Raw genomic sequence first — 22,924 nt, forward strand, 5'->3', positions numbered from 1 at the left:
GGTGGCACATTAGCTACACATCTAGGAAGATCATTATTATTAATCCATTTATAATCCACCTAAACACTAAGCAGATTACAATAAACATACATTAAAAAATACAAAACCACATATAAAACACAAACATCAAAACAAATAAATACTGCATATAATCTTACGGGTTTAATTTCCAGTTAATCAGGAGTCTCAGAGTTAAATATAAATTGATGATTTTCAGTGTTTCATTGGGTTGCTTTTCAGTTATTCTAAATTAACATTTTAAAAACACCATCAGAAGCCCGATAGTCCAAAATATGCCATATAATCTCAACTAGTACACCCCCCCCCACCCTATACCCCTTAAGAAAACTCCCTACTGCCCCCCACAACTGCAATATTCCACATCCCCATGAAACCAGCAGCACAACCCTAGGATATAATCCTCTCCTATTTAGCACAGCTAGCAGTCTATGCTCCTCCACTACCACCAATACTCATCCAGCATAGCCTTCTACAATCCCCGAGTCTGCTCCTGCCACTGCCGGCACTACACAACACTGCTAAACCAGGTCAAAAAAAGAGCATTCACGGCTCACCATTCTTTTTATTTTTTTGTAGCCGAGACCCAACTGCTGATCTGAAGACAAGGAATACCACAGTGTTCTGCAGTTCAAAACAGCAGTCTCGTCTCAACTGCAGGGGAGCAGTAGCAGTGGTTCAAGGAACCACCACCTCTTCTCTATCAGCATGAATCAACAGGTGGACTATTGGTGCCCCTCTTCAGCCCCAAAGCCAACTGAAGGGTGAGGACCTACAGAATTTATTTTTTCTTGTTGTATAGACATCATCTTCACGTGCCCACTTATAGAGATAGTCACCACGAACATACCAGACACGGTATATTTTCAGTCCAGGGTCCTGACCTCTGGAACTCATTACCTGTTCATCTGTGACAGGTTCTACTATTGCTACATTTAAATCAAGCTTAAAACTTTCCTCTTGCAAGACACTTTTCCCTCTGCTACATGATCACTACACTAAATTCTTCATTATTCAGTGGAACCATCGTGTGTCTGAAACCAGGTGCAGAATACCTTCTTGTTTTTACCCTCCTCCCTCTTTTCTATTGAAAATTGGAGTTCTCCCCCTCTCCTCTCTACTGTCTGTTGTCTAGTTCATTTATCTAATCCTTTCCTGATTTTAGAATGTACGTCACCTAGACGGTTTTCACGTTAGGCGGGATAGTAAATTTTAATAAACTTGAAAAGTGGAAGAGAAGAAAGGACAGAGGACAGAAGGAGGGAAGGAAAGGTCAGAGAAAATGAAGGGATGCAAGGCAGCTGGGAAGGCATGGGACAATAGCAGGAGGAAGGACAACAGAAGGTAAGGGAATGGGGTATCTAGGAATCTCCAAGTTTAACCATAAGCGCGTTGAAAAAAAGCCATCTCTCAAGCTTCTTTTTGTATTTAATGTAGACTGGTTCCAGTTTTATGTCAAGAGGAATAGAATTCCAAATCTGTGGGCCAAGGTAAAAAAAAAGGTAGAATCACAGGAAGTCTCAAGGCAAAGCCTTGGGGCTAGGGGGAGAACCTGTTGAGTGTTGAGTAAACACAGTTCATGGGGTGGAACATAACGAATGAACAAATTTGCAAGATAATCTGATGCACCAGGAGCCAGTCCTTTGTAAACTAGCATAAGAATCTTGAATTTGAGCTGAGTTGCAATTGGTATCTAATGTTCAGAAATGAAGAGCAGAATTATGTGATTAAAATGATGTGTTGTGCAGAAATTTAATGACTGAGGACTGGACCAGATGAAAACATTTTAAATGAAGACCGAGAGAGAGATTACAATGGAAAAATTAGGACTTACCTGATAATTTTCTTTCCTTTAGCCGCAGATGAATCCAGGAACTAGTGGGTAATATCCGCCTACCGGCAGGTGGAGATACAAAACACTGAAAGAAGGTAGTGATTCTGGACATCCTCTTCTATATATGTCAAATCCCAAAGCAGAGAGAAGAAGAAACACAACCGAACTTTCCTCACAGCCAAAAATTGCTCCCCCAACCAAGCGACGAGCATCAACAAAGGAGAGAAAATATCAACCTCCTCCTATCATCTTTTTTTTTTTTTACCGTATTTGACAGGAACACTGGAAATCCAACCAAGGAGAACAGAGAGGGATCCTGGATTCATCTGTTGCAACTAAAGGAAAGAAAGTTATCAGGTAAATCCTAATTTTTCTTTCCTTAGCCTCAGCAGCAGATGAATCCAGGAACTGGTGGAACGCACCCAAGCACTCCCTAAACTGGGTGGGAAGATGTCACTCCTCGAGAGGACCGTCACCCCAAATTGCACATCATTTCGTGCTGCTACATCAAGCCTATAATGCTGCACAAATGAGAGACAGAACACCCAAGTAGCCACCGGACAAATCTCCTGAACAGAAAATATGCTCGTGTGGAATGCGCCTTTAACGCCTCGGTGGAGACCTACAGGTCACCATGTAAGCCGAATTAATCAACTCCTTAAGCCAGCGAGTTATCGTGGCTTTAGACACCAGAAAGCCTTGACACGGCCCCAAAAACAGGATGAAGAGATGATCATTGCACCAGAACTCATTCAACATCTGCAAATACTGTAGCAGAACCCTACGGACATCCAACAGGCGCAGCTGCCGGAAAGAATCCATAAAGTCCTCCTTCCAAAAGGAAGGCAGGAAAAGCAGCCGATTTAGGTGAAAAGCCGAAACCTTAGACAGGAATGAAGGAACCGTCCTGACTGTAACCCCGGATTCTAAAAATTGTAAAAATGGATCCCGACAGGAAAGCGCCTGAAGCTCCAACACCCTACATGCCGAAGCCATGGCCATCAAAAAAAACCACCTTTGATGTAAGATCCTTCTCTGAGGCCCATCAAAGCAGCTCAAAGGGTGCCATCTGCATAGCCCTCAGAGCTACACCCACATTCAAAGAAGGGCACGGACTATGCAATGGAGGACGAAGATGTAAGGCCCCCCCGCAAAAAAGGATCGCATCCAGATATGCTGCCATAGAAAACCCAGCCACATGTCCTTGGAAACATGCCAACTCTGCTACCTGAACCCAAAGGGAATTGTAGGCTAGGCCTTTCTGCAAGCTGTCCTGCAAAAAGGCCAACATCTGTGAAACAGAGACCTGCAATGCCGACCAAACATGAGCAGCACACCAAGACTCAAAGGTACGCCAAATCCAGGCATAGGCCACAGTACTGAACCGTTTCTGGGCTCGCAGCAAAGTAACAATGATCTCATCAGAGTACCCCTTCTCCTCAACCTCGACCTTTCAAGAGTCAAGCTGTAAAACCAAAGCGACAGGGATCTTCCACAGTCACTGGACCCTGGTGCAGGAGGCCTGGCAACAAAGGGAGCCAAAACGGAGCCTCCACCAGTAACCGCATGAGATCCGCATACCAAGGCCAAAGGAGCCAATCCAGAGCCACCAGAATAACCAATCCCTGGTGAAGTCGAATCCAGTGAAGAACCCCCCTATAAAGAGCCACGGCGGAAACACATACATGAGTGTTGACAACGGCCACGGTTGAGACAGGGTATCCAACCCTGCTGAAGAAGTGTTGCACCTTGACGTCTGTCCTGGATGCCATGAGGTCGATCCCCTGAGTCCTCCACTTGCAACAAATCTGCCGAAATGCCTCCAACACCAGCTCCCACTCCGTCGAATCAAGGTGATGCCAGCTGAGAAAATCGGCCTGCACATTGCTTTGCTCAGCAATGTGGGCCACTGATAAGAGAAGCAGGTGACGCTCCGCCCAACTCAGATGCTGGCCACCGCTCTGCTCTGAGTGCCCCCCTGGCAGTTGATGTAGGCCATAGCCGTTGTATTGTCGGAGAGAACTCGGACCACTCGTCCCTCCATGGTCTTCTGGAATGCTAGGAAGGCTTGGAGAACGGCCCTTAGTTCCAGTCGACTGATGGACCACCCCGCCTCCATAGCTATCCACTGACCCTGAGCATAGTGGTTGAGGCAATGAGCCCCCCCCCTCCCAAAAGGCTGGTATCCATGATCACCAGAAGCCATTGGTGGGCTGCCAGTGGCATACCCTGCCGCAGGTTGTCGTGGGAGAGCCACCAAACCCATGCTGCGTCTTGCTGCAGGAACCAAAGGCAGTCGCCGCTGATACTCCAGAGACATCGGAGACTAGCGATTCAGCAAGGCATGTTGGAGCATGCAACCTCGCCCACGGCACAACCTCCAGGGTGGCCACCATCAACCTGAGTACTTGCACATAATCCAAAGCCTGGGGCCGAGGCACGCCCGACTCTGCAGCTTGAGGCACCTGCTGTCAGGAAGAAAGACACAGCCTAAGGCCATGTCGAAGCAAACTCCCAAATATTTGAGAGACTGGGAGGGAGTTAGATGACTTTTGGAAATTTGACTGCCCATCCAAGAGACTGCAGGACTTCGATTACCCGGTCTGTAACTAGCCGACTCTCCTGCTCTGAATCCGCCCAGATTAGCCAATCATATAGGTACACATAAACTCTGACCCCTTCTCTCCGCAAAAATGCGGCCACCACCACCATTACCTTGGAGAAAATGTGAGGTGCCATGGCCAGGCCAAACAGCAAGGTACAGGATTGAAAATGCCAGCCCAGAATTGAGAAGCGCAAAAATCGCTGATGAGGCCAAATTGGAATATGCAAATATGCCTCCTTGAGATCCAGTGATGTGAGGAACTCCCCCAGCAGAACTGCCGCTATGACGGATCATAACGTTTCCATGTGGAAATGCCGCACTCTCAGAGACTCCTTTATTTTGCGTAAGTTGAAAGTTCCTCCTTTCCGAGGAACCACGAAACAGATCAAGTACCGACCTGAATGAAACTCGGACTGCAAAATGGGCACCACAGCCCCCAATTGCAGCAGCAACAAACACGTCTTTCATAGCCACCCGCTGTGGAACAGCGTGACTCCAAAAAGGGCCCCCTACAGGTGCCGCAAACTCCAACCTGTACCTGTCTCTGATCAAATCCAGAGCCCATTGGTCTGAAGTAACTTTAGTCCACTCTTCATAGAAAAGGGACAATCAACCCCCTATGCTGGGAACGGAGGACTGGGACTGGCGCCCCATCATTATGCCAAATGTCCTTGGACTCCTTGTCTCTGGCTGGAGCCCACGGATCTCGTCAGTGCAAAAAGGAGGAACGCTGCTGAAATATGGAATGCTGAAAAAAGCCAGAGGCTCACCTCGGATGGTATCGGCGGGCTTCCCAAAACCAAGGCATCGCAGAGGAGCTCCTGGTCAAACAGTTGGGCTTGTCTTCAGGACGATGCTGGGATTTGGAATCTCCCAGATCCCTAATGATCTTTTCCAAGTCCTCCCCAAACAAGAGCTTCCCCTGAAAGGGCAATTTCACCAGACACTGCTTAAAGGTCATATCCGCCAACCAATGGCAAAGCCAGCAAATGCCTAAGCTGTGAACGTCAACGACATCTGCTTGGCGGACACCCTTACCAAATCATAAAGGGCATCAGCCATATAAGCTAACCCCGACTCCATACGAAGAGCCAAGTCCGGCAGAGAGGCAGAATCATCCGGAGGCTGCTCGACCGCTTGTTGTAGCCAGGAGAGACACGCCCTGGCCACATATGAACTGCATATAGCAGCCTGTAGCGCAAGGGCTGAGACCTTGAAGGAGCACTTCAGAGAAGCCTCCAAATGGTGGTCCTGTATATCTTTCAGTGCCGCCACCCGCCTTCTACAGGGAGAGTGGTTGTCTTGGTAACCGCAGTTACCACAGCATCCACCTTCAGTAGCGCAAAAAGACCCAGATGAGTTTCCCCTACCGGGTAAAGGTGAGTCATAGCTCTAGCCACCTACAGGCTCCCATCCAGATCTGTCCACTGAGCTGTAATAAGTTCTTGTATGGCCTCGTGAACAGGAAAAACCTGAGCAGGCTTTCTAGTTCTAGCCATTTTGAGGTTAACCGAAGAGGCCGCCGCCACCTCCAGATCCTCAATATTCAGAGCCTGTAACATGTCAGTAACGAGGGAGGGGAACTCGTTGCAATGAAAAATGCAGACAGCCTTAGGGTCGTCCTGCTCCTCCTGCAGAACCTCCCCTTCCTCTAGGTCTTCCACCCTCGAAGGCCTAAAAGACTCCCCCGAGCCCCCAAAAGCGACTGGGGAGGGCAATGAGGTCCTACAGAGCCAGCTTCGGACACCAAAGAAACCCTCCTGCACTTAAGGTCAGGAGTCTCCCCATCAGAGACAGAGACCGCCTGGGCTGAGGGGGCAGCAGGGACAAACTGTGAACATCCGGGAGGGCCCTCGTCATTAAAAAGCCCGGTGCATGAGTAAAAAAAACTCAGAGGAAAAGAAGTCCCCCCTGTCTGCCCCAAATCCTCTTGCATGAACCGTCCCTTGCCAGTAAAACTCCCTCAGGAATAGAACTAGCCTGCCTCCCTAGCTCCTCTGCTTGAGATGCCGAGAGCTCTGCGTCCCCCGACACTTAATGGCGCCTGCGCTGAGACGCGGAGCGTGGGAAAACTCAGTTGGCCGATGCCACCGAACCTACAGACCCCGAGCTCTCCAAGCAGTTTGCACTGCACACTGCCGTTGTGGTTCGCCTCTTGCTGCAGCGGGAGCAACACTTAACTGTTTCAGGAGCTCAGGAAACGCTGCAGCGCATATAGACAGACAGACTCACCCCACTTCAGAGAGCAACACAGCCGCAGTCACTCCCAGGAGGAGCCCAAAACTGCGATCCAACGTCCCAACACCCGGTCTGGCAGAACTCGGGTTTTGCCTCCAGTGTCCAACAAAAAGGGCCACAGAGGAAGCCTCTTCTTTTTTTTTTGTTCTGTGAGGAAAGCAATGGAGGCAATAGCACACTTTGGGACAACTGGGAGATGGGAAGAGATGGGGTAAGGCGGGGACCTGAATTCAAGTATGTCTTCAAAGTGGGCGCCTTCAGCCATACACCCCTGCTCAACTGGCAAAGCCCAGGAGCCTCCCAAAGGGTAGAATCTAGGAGCTGGAAGAAATCCGTCCACCACCTGCTGGAGATAGAGATATACTGAAGAGGAAAGGAGCTGGATGTCCAGAGTCACTACCTCAATGTTCTCTATCTCCACGCGGATATAACTCACCAGTTCCTGGATTCATTTGCTGCTAAGGCTAAAGAAAAAGAGAATTACAGTAATCTAGGTGAGAAAACACCAAAGAGATGATCAGACTACAGATTACTTTCTGTGATAAGAATGATTTGACTGAATGAGCAAATCAGATATGATGCAAAGAAGCAGGAGCAGACAACAGTATCAATCTGCAGTTTAAATGAAAGTTTAGCATCACTCAGAATACAGACACTCCGGGAGCAGAACAGGATGAGACCCAAAAAGGGGCAAGGAAGCAGTAGTACAATGGGCCTGGGAAAATGGATAGCTTCACATTTACTGGTATTAAGTAGTAACAGGTTGCTCTAACCAGGAGGACACTGCTTGGAGACATTTACCCAGGGGTGTGAGGACTGACAGAATTATAATGGGATCTATCTAGGGAGGGCTGACAGAGGAGACTATGGGTGGTGTGGGGGGGATGAATTTCTAACAGAACATTATGAGAATATATACACGGGGGGGGGGGTGGACAAGAGGTATTTCAGGAGCAGAGTGTGCTGGGGGAATGTGTGATAAAAGAGACATGGGATGGAAGAGGGCTGAGAGAGGGCTATGGAGATGTGGGAGCCCATAGGAGAGATTTCAGAGGGGGATGGAGAAAGGACTTGGGGGGGGGGGAATCTGCCTAGGGGATGGATATAGAAAAAAAAGCTGGGCTGTCCACATTAGAAACAGCGAAACTGAAAACTGAACATCAAGCTTAGGGAAGGGCTGTATCTAGTTGTGAATGAGACTTCTGCTGTGTGTGTGTGGGGGGGGGGGGGGGCAGCCTGAGCTGGGAAAAAGCTTGTGGGGGGGATGTCAGTCCTGGGGCACAGAGGGACCAGGCTGTTATGCTGTGGGAATTCTACACAAAAACAAATTACAAATAAAGAATGAAGAATTTTAAACAATAAAATGTTGCACAGAATTCTCCCAGAAGTAAGTTACAGATCATGATTTTAGTATGTGCAACATGTATATTTTCAATGCAGATACAGTGAGAGAAAAAAAAGGAATTATATAATACCTCCAAATATATCTGCTTATGCTAATTCTTCATTTTGGAAAGTATTATTGCATTTAAAACAGTTCTTTCCTCAACACTTTTCTAAAACCACTGTCTGTAAAATGGGCGTGTGCTACACATATACACAGAAAAAAAAAATGGGATTATGTCTACAAAGCTTCTCAAAATTATTTTCAAATGATGAATATGAATACATGTGAAACATTAATGACCTAGGGGAGCTGAAACCAGTAAGCCCAAAAAATATTACAACACATGGAACATAAATTGCTAAAACTTTCTTCTTTCTGAAGGTCAGGGGTGTATTCCTCAGTTCATAGCTGAACAAATCCTAACTTCAGTAATGAGGGTCTCAAGCAGAAGGGCTTTAAATCTGAGCTTATATTTTATCTGGGAAGTGAGGAAGCCACAGAGCAAACATTACATGTTTTTTTCTCTAACAGACATAACATTTATAAGTAGGGTTGCACATTAATTATGATGAACTCATTATTTAGCCCCTTCTGAAGCTTCCAAAGCAGTGTTACATCGCAAAGCATAATAACATGAACTTTCCTCACAGCGGATGAATGCCCCAAAACTGGAGCTATAAGTCAAAGGAAGGAATGGACTCATCCCTCCTGGAAGGAATGAACTCATCCTCCTATAACTGAACAGAAACCTGAAGACTGTTTTCCAACTTCTCCCAATGAGGGAACATATCTACAAGAAAAACTGAACATAAAGTAACATAAATCACATAATGAACTACTGAGGGAGGGCTCATGGATTCATCTGCTATGACTAAAGGAAAGAAAATTACCAAGGTAAGAACCTAATTTTCCATTCCTTGTCATCAAGCAGATGAATCCATTATGAGTGGAATGTATCAAAGCAATCGCTAGATAGGGTGGGAACAAGCCACACCACGCGCCAGCACTTGTGCTCCAAAATGCGCGTCTCTCCTGGCAGCCACATCCAGCCTGTAATGTCGGGCAAATGAGAGCTTAGAAGCCCAAGTAGCTGCACTACATATCTCTTGAAGAGAGAGTGCTCCAGTTTCAGCCCAAGAAGAGGAAATCGCTCTCTGAAATGTGCCTTAAAAGCTTCAGGCGGAGGCCGGCCAGATAGCAGATATGCTGAAAAGATAGCTTCTTTGAGCCACGGGCTATAGTGGCCTTAGACACTGGAGGCCCTCTGCGCGAACCTGACAAAAGAACAAAAAGATGGTCAGAGGTCCTGAAGGCATTTGACATGTGCAGATATTGCAACAGAGCCCTTCACACATCCAGAAGGTGCAACTGCCCATAGGCTTCTGGAAACTCCTCTTTAGAAAAGGAGGGCAGGAAAATAGGTTGGTTTAGGTGAAACGCTGAAACCACCTTAGGCATGAAGGAAGGCACCGTACGTACCATTACTCCGGACTCTGAGAATTGCAGAAATGGTCTCGACAGGACAGCGCCTGGAACTCAGATACCCTTCTCGCCGATGTCACGGCCACCAAAAAGACCATCTTTAGGTCACACCCTTCTCCGAAGCTCGCCTAAGCGGCTTGAAGGGCGAACACTGAAGGGCCTTTAAAACTAACCCCAGGTTCCAGGCCGGACATGGAGCCCTCATGGGAGGACGGAGCCGAAGCACCCCTCTGAAACCGTGTCACATCCGGGCAAGCAGCCAGAGAGAGGCCAGAGACCTTCCCTCGAAAACATGCTAAGGCTGCCACTTGAACACACAGGGAATTATAGGCCAAGCCTTTTTTAAACCATCCTGCAAAAAGTCAAGTATCGGCGAGACAGAAGCCCGCATGGGTGTGATCGCTTTAGAAGCACACCAAGCCTCAAATTGGCGCCAAACCCTGGCATAAGCCACAGAAGTGGAACGCTTGCAGGCCTGTAGGAAAGTGGAAATGACTTTACTGGAATATCCCTTGTCTCTCAATTCGCCCTCTCAATAGCCATGCCGTAAGACCAAAGCAGCAGGCGTCCTCCATGGTCACCGGGCCCTGTGACAACAGGTTCGGTACCAGAGGTAACAGCAGGGGATCCTCTACCAGAATCCACCGGAGGTCCAGCAATAAACAAATTCAGGGGAAAATGGCTCCCTGGCCTCCCGGTTCCAGTCTGGGGGAAACAGCTCTTTATTAGCCTCTACACGAGGCGCCCTTCCAGGCTCAAACCCCTCCGCCTCAGCGGGGATTGCGCTATGCTGTTCCAAATGGCGCCCGCTGCCAGCTCCACGGAGCGGGAAGGAACATCACTTGCCATGCTCGGGCCGGCTCTTCCATCTGAAAAGCACGCCTTACAGAGCCCCGCTGCAGATTTGCGCTTGCCACAAACGGAACAGCGCTTTACTTTCTCAGCAGCCATCGCAGAAAGCGGCAGAAATTCAAATGGTGGATTCGCAGCAAAATCGTCCCGAATGCGGGCCCTCCCCGGAGGAGATACCAAATGCTCTTACCTCACAAGACTGAGTCTCCGAGCTCCGGTCACGCTGCACAATCAGAAGAAAACTCTTTGCTGGAATCGCAGCACCAAAGCGCGACGCAACTTTTTTTTTTTACGCTGTGAGGAAAGTTTGAGGCAACAGCGAAAGAGGCAAATTTCCAACTCCGGAGGATCAGTAGCGTGGGAAAGGCAGGGAAAGGGCGAACCTATGTGCCTGCATCCACAGTGTGGGCAAAGACAGGGACAGGGCTTGCCTTTTGTCTACTTCCACATCGAAGGCCAGGTAAGGCAGGGAAAGGGCTAACTTATTTGCATTAAAGTGGGCACCATCAGCCACAACACCCCTGCTACAACTGGCAAAAGCACAGGAGCCACCCCAGGCAGATTTTCTGAAGGAGCTTGAACAAGCAGCAACCACCCTGCTGGGGAGATAGAGAATACTGAAGAGGCAGATGGAGCTAGCTGGCCATGAGGCACTATGGTTTTCAGTGCTCTCTATCTCCCCCTGCTGGCTGATGGACACAACCCACTCGTAATGGAAGCAGCTGCTCTCCTCTCCTCCTGCTCCACTGCTTGTGTTGAGTGTCAGGAGGCGGGGAGGAAATGAATGGATAAACTGGGCGGTGCAGCAAGGGGAGGGGAGAGCTCAGTCAGCAAAGGACAAGAGGAGATTAAAAAGCCAAGCTGAGGAGGGATACCTACAAAAGGGGTGTGTGCGCCAAAGGTACAGGGAACAAGGAGAATAGGAGAGAAGGAGAACAAACCTAAGGTGCCACAGGTGAAGTACAGGGATACCATGGGGGAGGAAGAGACGTGGTTGTATGTATTCCTAAATGGAGAAAGGGCTGGGGAGGTATATGGACAACTAGGTCTTACCTGATAATTTTCTTTCCATTAATCCTCCAACTATTCCAGACTACCTGTGGGGATAGTTGAGTCCATCAGTCAGCAGGTGGAGATAGAGAATTGGAAACTGAGCTGAAAATCTCTCTTGGCATCCGTCCAGTTCCTCAGTATTACGTAGACAAGCAGTAAGAGAAACTCAAAATAAATTCAACAACCTTAAACAACCCACTAATCTAACACTAACAGAGAAACATGCATGGACTCTCATTCTGAACAACTTGTACAGAACAAGAGATATACAGGAAGCATCATGTAAGGTGACAGTCATTATTTGACCCACTACTACGCACAAACTAAACATGAGAAACCTCAAGCAGTCCTCTGGAATACTGTACAAGACTAATGGAAAGAAAATTATAGGTATAATCCATTTCTACTTCCATTACGTAGCTTTCCACTACTTCAGAACCGGTAGGAAATCTCGGGCCCTTGCTGATTTCTTACACTTTAAGTTCATGCTGACCTCCTTCCAATCTGCTCTTTTACGTGCCAAACGGATTATTATATCCAACTGACCAATTCTCTTGGCTCTAATCCTCGATTCTCTTCACCACATTGAACTCTCTCCTCAAGTGCCCCCTCCCCAACTCCCCCTTCATTATCTCCTCAGACTCTTGCTGAATTCTTTCACAACAAGGTTCAAAAGATAAACCTTGCTTCTTACCTCACCAGCTCTCCCTCCACTAGTCCGTTCCCTCTCTCTCTTCCCTCATTCCCTTTCCTCCTTTCCTGAAGTTACTATTGAGGAAACTACACTTCTCCTTCTTCCTCAAAATGTACCACCTGTTCCTCTGATCCCATTCCACCCACCTTCTTAATGCCATCTCTCCTGCTCTTATTCCTTTATCTGTCACATTCTCAACCTCTCACTTTCCACTGCGACTGTCCCTGCTGCCTTTAAACATGCTGTGGTCACACCTCTCCTTAAGAAGCCTTCACTTGACCCTACTTGTCCCTCTAATTACCGACCCATCTCCCTCCTTCCTTTTCTCTCCAAATTACTTGAGCGTGCTGTTCACCGCCGCTGCCTTGATTTTCTCTCCTCACATGCTATTCTGACCCATTACAATCTGGTTTTCGCCCTCTCCACTCACGAAAAAACGCGCGCTTACTAAAGTCTCCAATGACCTATTACTGGGTAAACAGAGGTCAATATTCCATCCTCATTCTTCTGATCTTTCCGCTGTTTGACACTGTCGATCACAGCATACTTCTCGATACCCTGTCCTCACTTGGATTCCAGGGCTCTGTCCTTTCCGTTCTCTTCCTACCTCTCCCTGCACCTTAGTGTTCACTCTGGTGGATCCTCTTCTACTTCTATCCCTCTGCCTGTCGGCGTACCCCAGGGTTCTGTTCTGGGTCCCTCTTTTCTATCTACACTCTTCCCTTGGTTCATTAATCTCATCCATGGCTTTCCTACCATCTCTATGCTGATGACTCCCAAATCTACCTTCTACCTGATATCTCACCTTGCATCCAAACAAAGTTTCAGCGTGCTTGTCTGACATGCTGCCTGGATGTCTCAACGCCACCTGAAATGAATATGACCAAAACTGAGCTTCTCATTTTCCCCCCCAAACCACCTCCCGCTCCCCCCGTTTTCTATTTCTGTTGATGGCTCTCTCATTTCCCTGTCTCCTCAGCTCGAAACCTTGGGGTCATCTTTGACTTTCTTCTCCTTCTCTGCTCATATCCAGCAGACCACCAAAACCTGTCGTTCTTTCTTTACAACATCCGTAAATCCGCCCTTTCTTTCCGAGCACTCTACCAAAACCTCATCCACACCTTGTCACCTCTCGTTTAGACTACTGCCAATCTGCTTCTTGCTGGCCTCCCACTTAGTCACCTCTCCCCTCTCCAGCGGTTCAAAACTCTGGCCCGTCTCGTCTTCCGCCAAGGGTCGCTTTACTCATACTACCCTCTCCTCAAGACCCTTCACTGGCTCCCTATCCGTTTTCGCATCCTGTTCAAACTTCTTCTACGAACCTATAAATGTATTCACTCTGCTGCTCCCCAGTATCTCCACATCGTCCTTCCCTACACCCCTTCCCGTGCACTCCACTCCATGGATAAATCCTTCTTATCTGTTCCCTTCTCCACTACTGCCAACTCCAGACATCGCGCCTTCTGTCTCGCTGCACCCTACGCCTGGAATAAATTCCTGAGCCCCTACGTCTTGCCCCATCCTTGGCCACCTTTAAATCTAGACTGAAAGCCACCTCTTTAACATTGCTTTCGACTCGTAACCACTTGTAACCACTCGCCTCCCTACCCTCCTCTCTTCCTTCCCGTTCACATTAATTGATTTGATTTGCTTACTTTATTTATTTTTTGTCTATTAGATTGTAAGCTCTTGAGCAGGGACTGTCTTTCTTCTGTTTGTGCAGCGCTGCATATGCCTTGTAGCGCTATAGAAATGCTAAATAGTAGTAGTAGTAGTAGGTAGGATGTTCAAAAGCAATCCTAGGGTGAGTGGGATCCTGAAGCTGCCTGAGGACTGAAGCCCAAACCTGGCTTCCGAGCACAGAAACGTCCAACCTTTACTGCTTGGCAAAGGTATGCAGTGTCAACCACGTTGCTTCCTTGCAAATATCCGCCAGAGACAATAAGGTAGTATCCCGCCCAGATGTCGCTGTATGCCTTGTAGAATGAGCCAGCTGGCCGGGCCGGCGGAACCAGTAAGCGAGGTAAGCATGGCAGGTGGGTGCTATGCAGGGGGGTGCTGACCCTTGAGGGCGCAACGCTTACCGTCTTCCAGGCGGCTCACCTGCAGGCAACTGTCGGATCCCACCTGCCCGCCCTCAGCTCCCCGACAGCCCTCCTTTCTTCTGTCGATCGGAGAGTTTAAATCTTTTATTTTACCTGAGTCGCAGTGGCGCCAATGGCAGTGAAGTAACAGTCTCGTCTCTAGCCTTCCCTTCCCTCTTAATGTCCTGCCTGCTTCTGATGTAATTTCTCTTTCCACGAGGGCGGGAACGGGAGGGAAGGGAAGGCTAGAGACGAGCCCGTTGTTTTTACTGAAGTCGGCACCGCTGCGACTTCAGGTAAAATAAAAGATTTAAACCACAGAGCGGGCAGGAACAAAAAGGGGGATGTTGGGGAGAAGAGAGCAGCAGGTGGGGCTGGGGTTAGAACCAGAACGCGAGGGCTGAAAGGGGGGCAGTTGAGGCTGGGGCGAGTCACTGGACATGATGGGGGGGAGGCAGGGGAGAGAGAAGAAATCACTGGACATGGAGGGGAGGGCAGGGCCCAGGAGAGAGGAGAATTGCTTGATAGAGATGGAGGAGAGGGCAGGGGAGAAAGAGAGTTCATGGAATGGATGGAAGGGAGGGCAGGAGAAATTCTGGACATGGATGGAGGAGGAGATGCTATGGATGGGGGGAGGGAAGAGAGAGGAAGGAGATGTATACTGATGGAGATGAGGGAAAAGAAAGAGGAGAAAACATGGATGGAGAAAATAGGCAGAAGCGGATCCACTCTATACTTGCTGCAGTCAAGTCTGCGGAGGACCTAGCTTTTACTTCTGAATGTAAGGCAAAAAATGAAGAGAAAAGGAGGAAAGTAAGAAATAAATGGAAAAGAAGCCCTGGAAATGAAGTTAAGAGAACAGATAGAGCAGCAGAATCAGATACCGGGACCAGAATGATCAGAAAAACAAAGTCACCAGACAACAAGGTAGAAAAAAAAAACCCATTTATTTTCATTTTAGTGTTTGGAATATGTCCACTTTGAGAATTTACATTGCTGTCTTATTTGCAATGTATAGCAATGTTTGTTTTCTGTTTTTCTGGTATTGTGCTGCATGCAAAGTCTAACTTCTTAGGATTTCAGGTTTATTTTGCTATCTCTGTTCTGCATGTGTGACGCAAGGCCAAGTAGGTCTGAATAGGGATCTGTTGTTAGGTTCTGAGATTTTGATAACATATTGTTTCAGGTTTGGCAAGACTGTTCCTAATTCCTGGTCTGTATGCTAATTTGGTTTGTGTCATTTGGGTATACTGGAGCTGTAACGCTTACAGAATTATTTATAATGAAAACAAAGACCCAAGTTACTTTTCTTCTCCTATACTGGTGTAATATTTTCAATGATGCTGTTTATATGGCCGGTAAAGGGGTGTGGCTAGTGGTGTGACTACTGTAGGGGCAGAGCCATAGTGATCCGCCCCTGGATGAGTAGGGCACTGACTAATAGGCTGCAGGAGAGCGCCAGAAACCTAGCATCAGCCCTTAGCAGCTGCTTCCCCACAAGCAAATAAGCTGATGTGGTAGTCTCCATCAGCCATCCAGCAATTGTGGGCTTGGAAGCCATGAGGCCAAGCCTCTGTTTACAAAGCATAAAAGGTCTCTCCAATTTGCAAAACTAATTCGTGACTTCCAGATATCCAATGAGGACTCTGCACACTGTCGACACTTTTGGAAGAAAGAATTAACTTTGCGCAGGCAGACCCCATCTGCAAAAGTGAAAAAAGGAAAATCCCGACAAGAGAACTTGAAGCTCCAAAACCTACAGTCAACCTAATAGCCACCAAAAATACTGTCTTTAGTGCGAGATCTTTTAAAGATGCCTTCCACATAGCTTCACTTTTGGAGGCATCACAGGAAGGGCCTAAAAGTTTTTTTCTCTCTGTGTGAAGTGGCTCAAAAGGAGGCTTCTGAAGAGCCCAAAGGACTAAATTAAAGGTTCCATTCTGGACATAGCATACAAAAGGAGGCCGCAAGCGGCACACTCCGCAAGAATTGAACGATATCCAGGTGAACCACAGAGATGTTTTCTTTAGATAGCAATGAAACAGGTCAAAGCCATAACCTGAACTTTTAAACACCCAACCTTTCTGAAGGCCTGCCTGGAGAAAAGTTAGAATGTGCCCAATCTGAAAAGAAAGGGAAAAAAGTCCCACCTCAGAACACTAGCACTCAAATGTCTCCACACCCTCGTATACACTGGATTTAGAGAGTTTACGAGCCTGAAGCAAGGTAGCAGTGACCAAATCAGAATAATCTTTTCGTCTAAACAGAGCGTTTTCAATGGCCAAGTCATAAGACCAAAAGGGGCACGGACCTTCCATAAGCACCAGATCTTGCTTCAGTAAGCCAGTACCCACGGAAGATGGAGGACCCCCTTCCGGCAGTCGAATCGGTCCATGCCCATAGCCTCTATGGCCAATCTGGGCTATGAGAATTATTCAACCTCGGTGCAACATGATCCTTTTCAACATGTGGCCTACCATGGGCCAAGGAGGGAAGACATATAGAAGTGTCTCTTGCCAGGGCTGAAGTAGGGCATCGATCCCCTCAAATCCAGTTCTTTCAGATGGCTGAAGAACTTGGGCACATTGGCATTTTTTGTCACCATCAAATCAAGAAGCAGAGAACCACATCGATCCACTATCAGCTGAAAACTCTAGCTGGATAGTTCACATTAACCCAGAACCAAGGAGTGCTGTTAAGAAAGTCTGCTTCCACATTCAAGGACCCAGTGATGGGAGCAGCCAACAAGCAGAGAAGATTTTCTCCACACAGTCATTAGATATGCTGCCTCCACCTGACAACTGTGGGTCCCTCACGTAAGGCATTTCTGTAGCCCTGAGCTCCAAGTGATTTATTGACTACCGAGACTCCTGTTCCATCCAAGTGCCCTGTGAAAGAAAGAAAAAAAAAAAAAAAAAAAAAAAACTTGTAATGACTCCTCAACCTGACTTGCTGGAGTATGCTGGCACTACCTCCACACGGTTATTGGAAAGGGAGCTCTGATGAACAATTCCTGGGAGAAACCACCACTGCATACTCTGTCTGCCAACTAGCGTCCAAGGAAGATGAAGGTTGTACTTCTGCGTCACTGGAGACCAGCAGCTGGGAAGAGATTCTTGTAATGGCTGCATGTGAGCCTTGCCAGTAACACCACTTCCATCGCTGCCATCATTGACCCCAGACCCTGGACACAGTCAAAGACCCTGAGCCTGCCCTGAATAAGGAGAAGACAAATCTGTTGAACCAGCTTCAACCCCTGAACTCCACGAGGAAGATCCTCTCCCATGTGTCGAACGGAACACCCAGATACTCCAGCGTCTGCAATAGTTAGTTGGCTCTTCTCGAAATTGATCGCCCAACCCAACAACTGCAGAAGCAGACATACAGCATAAGAATAGCCATACTAGATCAGACCAATGATCAATCTAGCCCAGTATCCTGCTTCCAACAGTGGCCAATCCAAGTCAGAACATAGCAGAAACCCATTAGCAACATTCCATGCAGAATCCCAAAAAAGTAGCAACGTTCCATGCTTCCCCGTATCTGTCTCAATAGCAGACTATGGAGTTTTCCTCCAAGAACGTATCCAAAACTTTTTAAACCCACATACACTAACCGCTGTTACTACACCCTCCGCAATGAGTTCCAGAGCTAACTATTCATTACCTAGATAGCAGTGATATTCAGCCACTGTTTTGTTTTGACCCGCCACACAGCAGATTTAACTAAACAGAAACACAAGCACCAGTGATGGCACAACCTGTATAATTACTGACGCTTAAATAGAATGGTCACTTCATCGGCTGAAAACCTGGCCCTTAGTTTTTCATGCAGGTCTATTGAAGGTTATGAAGGCATAGTTTAAATTTGTATTTTATAGGTATATTTGTTGGCTGTAATGCTTTGATATTTGGTATGAGGTATTAAGCTTAACTAATTTACTGATCAAAAACAACAACGAAAATCTGAATTTCTATTTGGGTAGAAATTCACATCAAGATTGCTTGTAAGCAATGTTTGACAACAAATGTTATTCTTTTCATACATGTTTTATTTGCTATGGTTATAGTGTACATTTATTTCATTATATCAAGCAATTTTGTACAATAAAAATTATTTGGAGAAAATAGTGCTCCTTTTAAATGTAGTCACTGAAATAATGAAAGTAAGACCACGCTGTCCGAATACGACACCGAATGAATGAGCTTCTTCCAGATATGGGTGAAATCTTGTTTCCCTGGCACCAAAGGAAGGCTGCCACCACCACTACAACCTTGATAAATGTTCTTGGAGCCGTAAGAAGACAAAAGGACGAAGCCCTGAAACTGGAAGCGACAGCCCAGTACCCAAAACACAGAAACCTCTGATGTGGCGGCCATATGGGTATACAAAGTGCACCTCCTTGACATCGAGGGTGGTGATAAATTCTCTCTCACTTGAACCGAGGCTAATGACAGTCAGTGTCTCCATGCAAAACTGGGATATTCGGAGGTAGCCATTCCCAACCCAGTCCTTGGGGCACAGCTAGTCCCATCGGGTTTTCAAGATATCCACAATGAACATTCATGAGTTAGATTGCATTCAATTGAGGCAGTGCATGCAAATCTCTCTCATGCATATTCATTGTGGATATCCTGAAAACCCGATGGGACTAAGTATGCCACAAGGACTGGGTTGGGAAAGGGTGGTTTAGACCTTTTGAGATGTAAGACCAGACGAAAGATGCCTTCCTTCTTTGGGACAATGAAGTAGATGGAGTATCTGCCTTATCCCTGTTCATCTGAAAAATAGGAACAATGGCCCAGAACACCAGTAAGGAATTTGTTCGGTGTCTAGAATCCAACTCCACCCTCCTAGGCCCTGTTTTATTCTGTTCAAGGCTGCACCTACACAGCTAGTATGTATATAGGTTAAAGTTGATTGAGGTTTTAGTCTCGATGTTCCGGGACTCATTATCCTAGCTTTTTGTTTTTGGTGAGCCTGGTAGCTAGGGATTCCAGATGTGAGAATAGGAAGGCCTGCTTGTAGCTGGTGTTCTCCAAGGACAGCAGGATGATTATTCTCATATACACTCCCCCTCCTCTAGGAATTGAATTTAATGGTAGGCTTTTGCTTTTCAACTGACTGGAGGACCCGTGCTCACACATCAGGCGAGAATATACCAGTGCACATGCAGGGGACGTGGTAGAATTTTCTACTGTATTGCTATTCAGCATCCGCACCGGGCTCTCAGATGACATCACCCATATGAGAATAGGAAGGCCTGCTTGTCCCCGAAGATGAAAATAACAGATCTTTAATAGGTAATCATCCAGTGTCACACTGTCAAGAAAGGAAAAGATCTACCCATTACCTGCCCAGTGGAGAACATGAAAACATGAGTGGAGTACAGCAGAGACTGACAATTGATTCCAGGTATCAAAAAGGGGAACCATATACAGAAAGAAAGAACTTTTAGTTACCTTGGAGAAAACCCTAACATCCAGAAAAGAAAAAAAGACCCCAGCAATACTTCAGTGACACAGATTCACCTACTGACCATTTCAATATACATTGTGGATACCTCCAGGAAGAAATGTACCATTTGCCAAGTTGACTTATTCAGATAGAGGAACTCAGTAAAATTAGCTGCCCTATCTTAGTCAAACTATGAAGGACCAATCCATTTACTAACTGTACAAATTACAGTGAACTACAAAGGCTTTGTCAAGATTTCTTAAGAGTGAGGCAAATGTCGTTCCAGTGAACTTTTATAAAAGTTGATTCTGAGCTTCCACCTAATTGTACAGAAATTAAGGATGCAATAATATATTACTTTTTTATGTGAAAAAAAAGGGGGGGGGGGAGGAACCAATTGATATCACTCCATTTCACCCAATGCAGATATTAGCTACTTCTAAGTTCACACAAAAACACTGCTATTTATTTATGAACTAGCAAAAAAGGCCCATTTCTCAAAGAAATGAAATGGGCGCTAGCAAGGTTTTCCTCGGAGTTTGTATGTTTGAGAGAGTGTGTATGAGAGTGACTGTGTGAGAGAGAGTGAACGTGCGAGTGTTGTGACAGAGAGAGAGTGAGACTGGGTGCGAGTGTGTATGTAAGAGAGAGACAGTGTGTGTGTGAGATTGAGAGTGTATGCCAGGGGCCCCTCCCTCCCAGTTCCACTGTCCCCCTCACTCCGTTCCTCCGAGTTTGAGTCGTCATCCCCTTCCTCCCAGTTCCAGGGTCGTCTCCTCCCTCCCTCAAGTTCCAGGGTCGTCCCCCTCCCTCCCTCCGAGTTTCAGGGTTCCCCTCCCTCCCACCCATCCTCACAGTTCCAGGTTTCCCCTCCCTCTCTCCTATTTTTAAAAGTCTCTTCACTTACCAAGTCAGGGTTACGGCGGCGGCCAGCAGCGGTAAAACACGTGCAGGCTCAGCCCTTCCTCTCTTTCTCAGCTGTGGCCACCCTTGTGGAAACAGGAAATGAGGGCAGGACCACAACTGAGAGAGAGAGAGAGAGAGAGAAGGGCCGAGCCTGCACGCGTTTTACCGCTGCGCTGGTCACCGTAACCCTGACTTGGTAAGTGAAGATGACTTTTAAAAATCGGAGGGGGCCTGGAACGGGAAGGGAGGGAGGAACGACGGCACCCTCAGGGTGGACGTGCCCTTCCCTCTCACTGTTCCGCCCTCGACGTCATCACGTTCGACGCGAGGGCAGGACAGAGAGATGGTGACAGACTGACGAACCTTACAAACGCTTCACTTCAAGTGTGCCACAGTCAGCTTCAGAATGTTGGAGGTGCTTTTATTATAGTAGAGATATGGACAATCCTGAATAAGCTTCATGAAGAATTATGGTTTGTTATAACTAAATCAAGAATAAGCTTCATGAAGAATTATGGTTTGTTATAACTAAATCAAGAATATGTCCTGCAGAGTGGTGAGGACTGTGATATGTTGAGTCAGGCCTAGGTCTATTAAGAGGGAAGTAAAATACCCAACATGTTATCTATGTGAGTGTTAAATCCCCTAGAATTAGTGTGCCCAAGAAGCTCATGGTGGCATTTGCTAAACATAAAGGAATCCAGTTCGGAAGAAATGGATCCTCAGAAGCCGGTGATGGGAGGCGGGGGCTACTTCTGGGCAGACTTCTACGGTCTGTGCCCTGAAAATGGCAGATACAAATCAAGTAAGGTAAAAGTAGCACATATGAGTTGGGCAGACTGGATGGACCGTGCAGGTCGTTTTCTGCCGTCATCTACTATGTTACTATGTTTAAAAAGACCATTAGAAAAAGACTTCCACCAAAAAAGCCATGTAATCTGCAGTTTTAATTTTTCATACAAACCTTGTTTCGTCCTCTAAAACATTTGCCGTAGCTCCTTGTCCTAGGATATCAGAGAGTTGCCAAAGGTAATTGGCCGTGCTCTGCATGTCTGCTCCTGCTTAAATGGCTCTCACGTCAAACTAAACAGAAAATAAAAATAGCATGCATATTATTCACACAAACAACAAACATATAAGCATTAAAACAGATTCAACTCCAATTTCCCTTTCTTCTATCAGAATATACATATAAGTTTACATATTTTTTTTTCATACGTGTTAAAATTTATTTATTGGACATAGAAAATCGTGATAAGTAGAAAAGCACTTACATTTTTAACTGCCGGGTGTTGTTTTTTTTTTTAATTTAAGCCGATAAACCCTGCATATGATATTGAAATAAAACCTGAAGAGCACCAGTTGTTCTTGCCCACAATGCAAATCAGCTACCTTATTTAAATATCCTCTTCAACTCTTACATAAAGCAAAAGCTCAGTAGCAAAATACAAAGAAAACATTAGGAAAAAAACCCCAAATAAATCCAGCAATGGCTTAGCAAGATGATAAATAAGCTGAACTGCAAATGTATCTTTTATTTTAAAAAATAAAAACCCAAAAACTCATAACTGGATTTAAGGACCTTACACATCGTATCAATCACCCACCCAGTGAAGTGATGAGAGACAGATTTTTCCATCATACAACAAGGCTGCTTTTCAGCTCACACACAGTGATATTACATTGTCACACACAAATCTAGTACAGCATGGCATGGACTCTTGTGGAGTCTGCAGAATACTGCTGCCACTTCTTTTCTATCAGCTTTTATAAATATCTCTATCCACTGAGAAAAGAACAGAATGTGATCCCATTAAATAGCTCTGCTGTACAGTCACAATATAGAACTTCAGGATTATGAGCTGCTGGTCGTTGCCTCCTAGAGGGCTGAAATCATCAATGAAGCCATAAACCCTGGCAAATCCTCCTGTTTAGTTTCATTTAGTCTATTCCCTATTTGCTCTAGCACCTTATATCATATGCAACAAAGCGGTTCACAAAAAAAACCATGGTAAAATAGGAAAACATGAATCAGTTAACAAATAGACAATTTACAACCAACATGTTAAGGCAGGGTCAGGTAGCATTCAGCATCTTCTCAAATAAGGAAAAATGTCTTCAGTCCTTCCTGAATTTCCCATAATTCACCTTCCCTGTACATACTCCAGTAAGAAATTCCATAGGATGGAGCAAAAAAAAAAGAGGCCCTATGACAGCTAGACTAAGTCCCTTTGAGCTACTGAGGGAAGATGCAAGAGATTTCCATGCAAAGATCTCATTGCTCAAGGACAGGGGAATCATATGGTTGGCTAAA

At 46.4% G+C, this 22,924-nt stretch overlaps 1 protein-coding gene across 1 annotated transcript in view; it reads right to left on the minus strand.

The window, feature by feature from the left end:
• The window catches only part of TBK1 (TANK binding kinase 1), a 485,047-nt gene that overhangs the window by 454,620 nt on the left and 7,503 nt on the right, over positions 1 to 22,924 (minus strand). Inside the window, 2 exon segments of the mRNA XM_030217198.1 lie at positions 21,575 to 21,591; positions 21,594 to 21,693. Coding sequence (XP_030073058.1) covers positions 21,575 to 21,591; positions 21,594 to 21,660 — 84 coding nt within the window. The 5' untranslated portion in view covers positions 21,661 to 21,693.

Source organism: Microcaecilia unicolor, chromosome 10 (assembly GCF_901765095.1).
Source record: "Microcaecilia unicolor chromosome 10, aMicUni1.1, whole genome shotgun sequence".
In the NCBI taxonomy this organism is placed as follows: domain Eukaryota; kingdom Metazoa; phylum Chordata; class Amphibia; order Gymnophiona; family Siphonopidae; genus Microcaecilia; species Microcaecilia unicolor.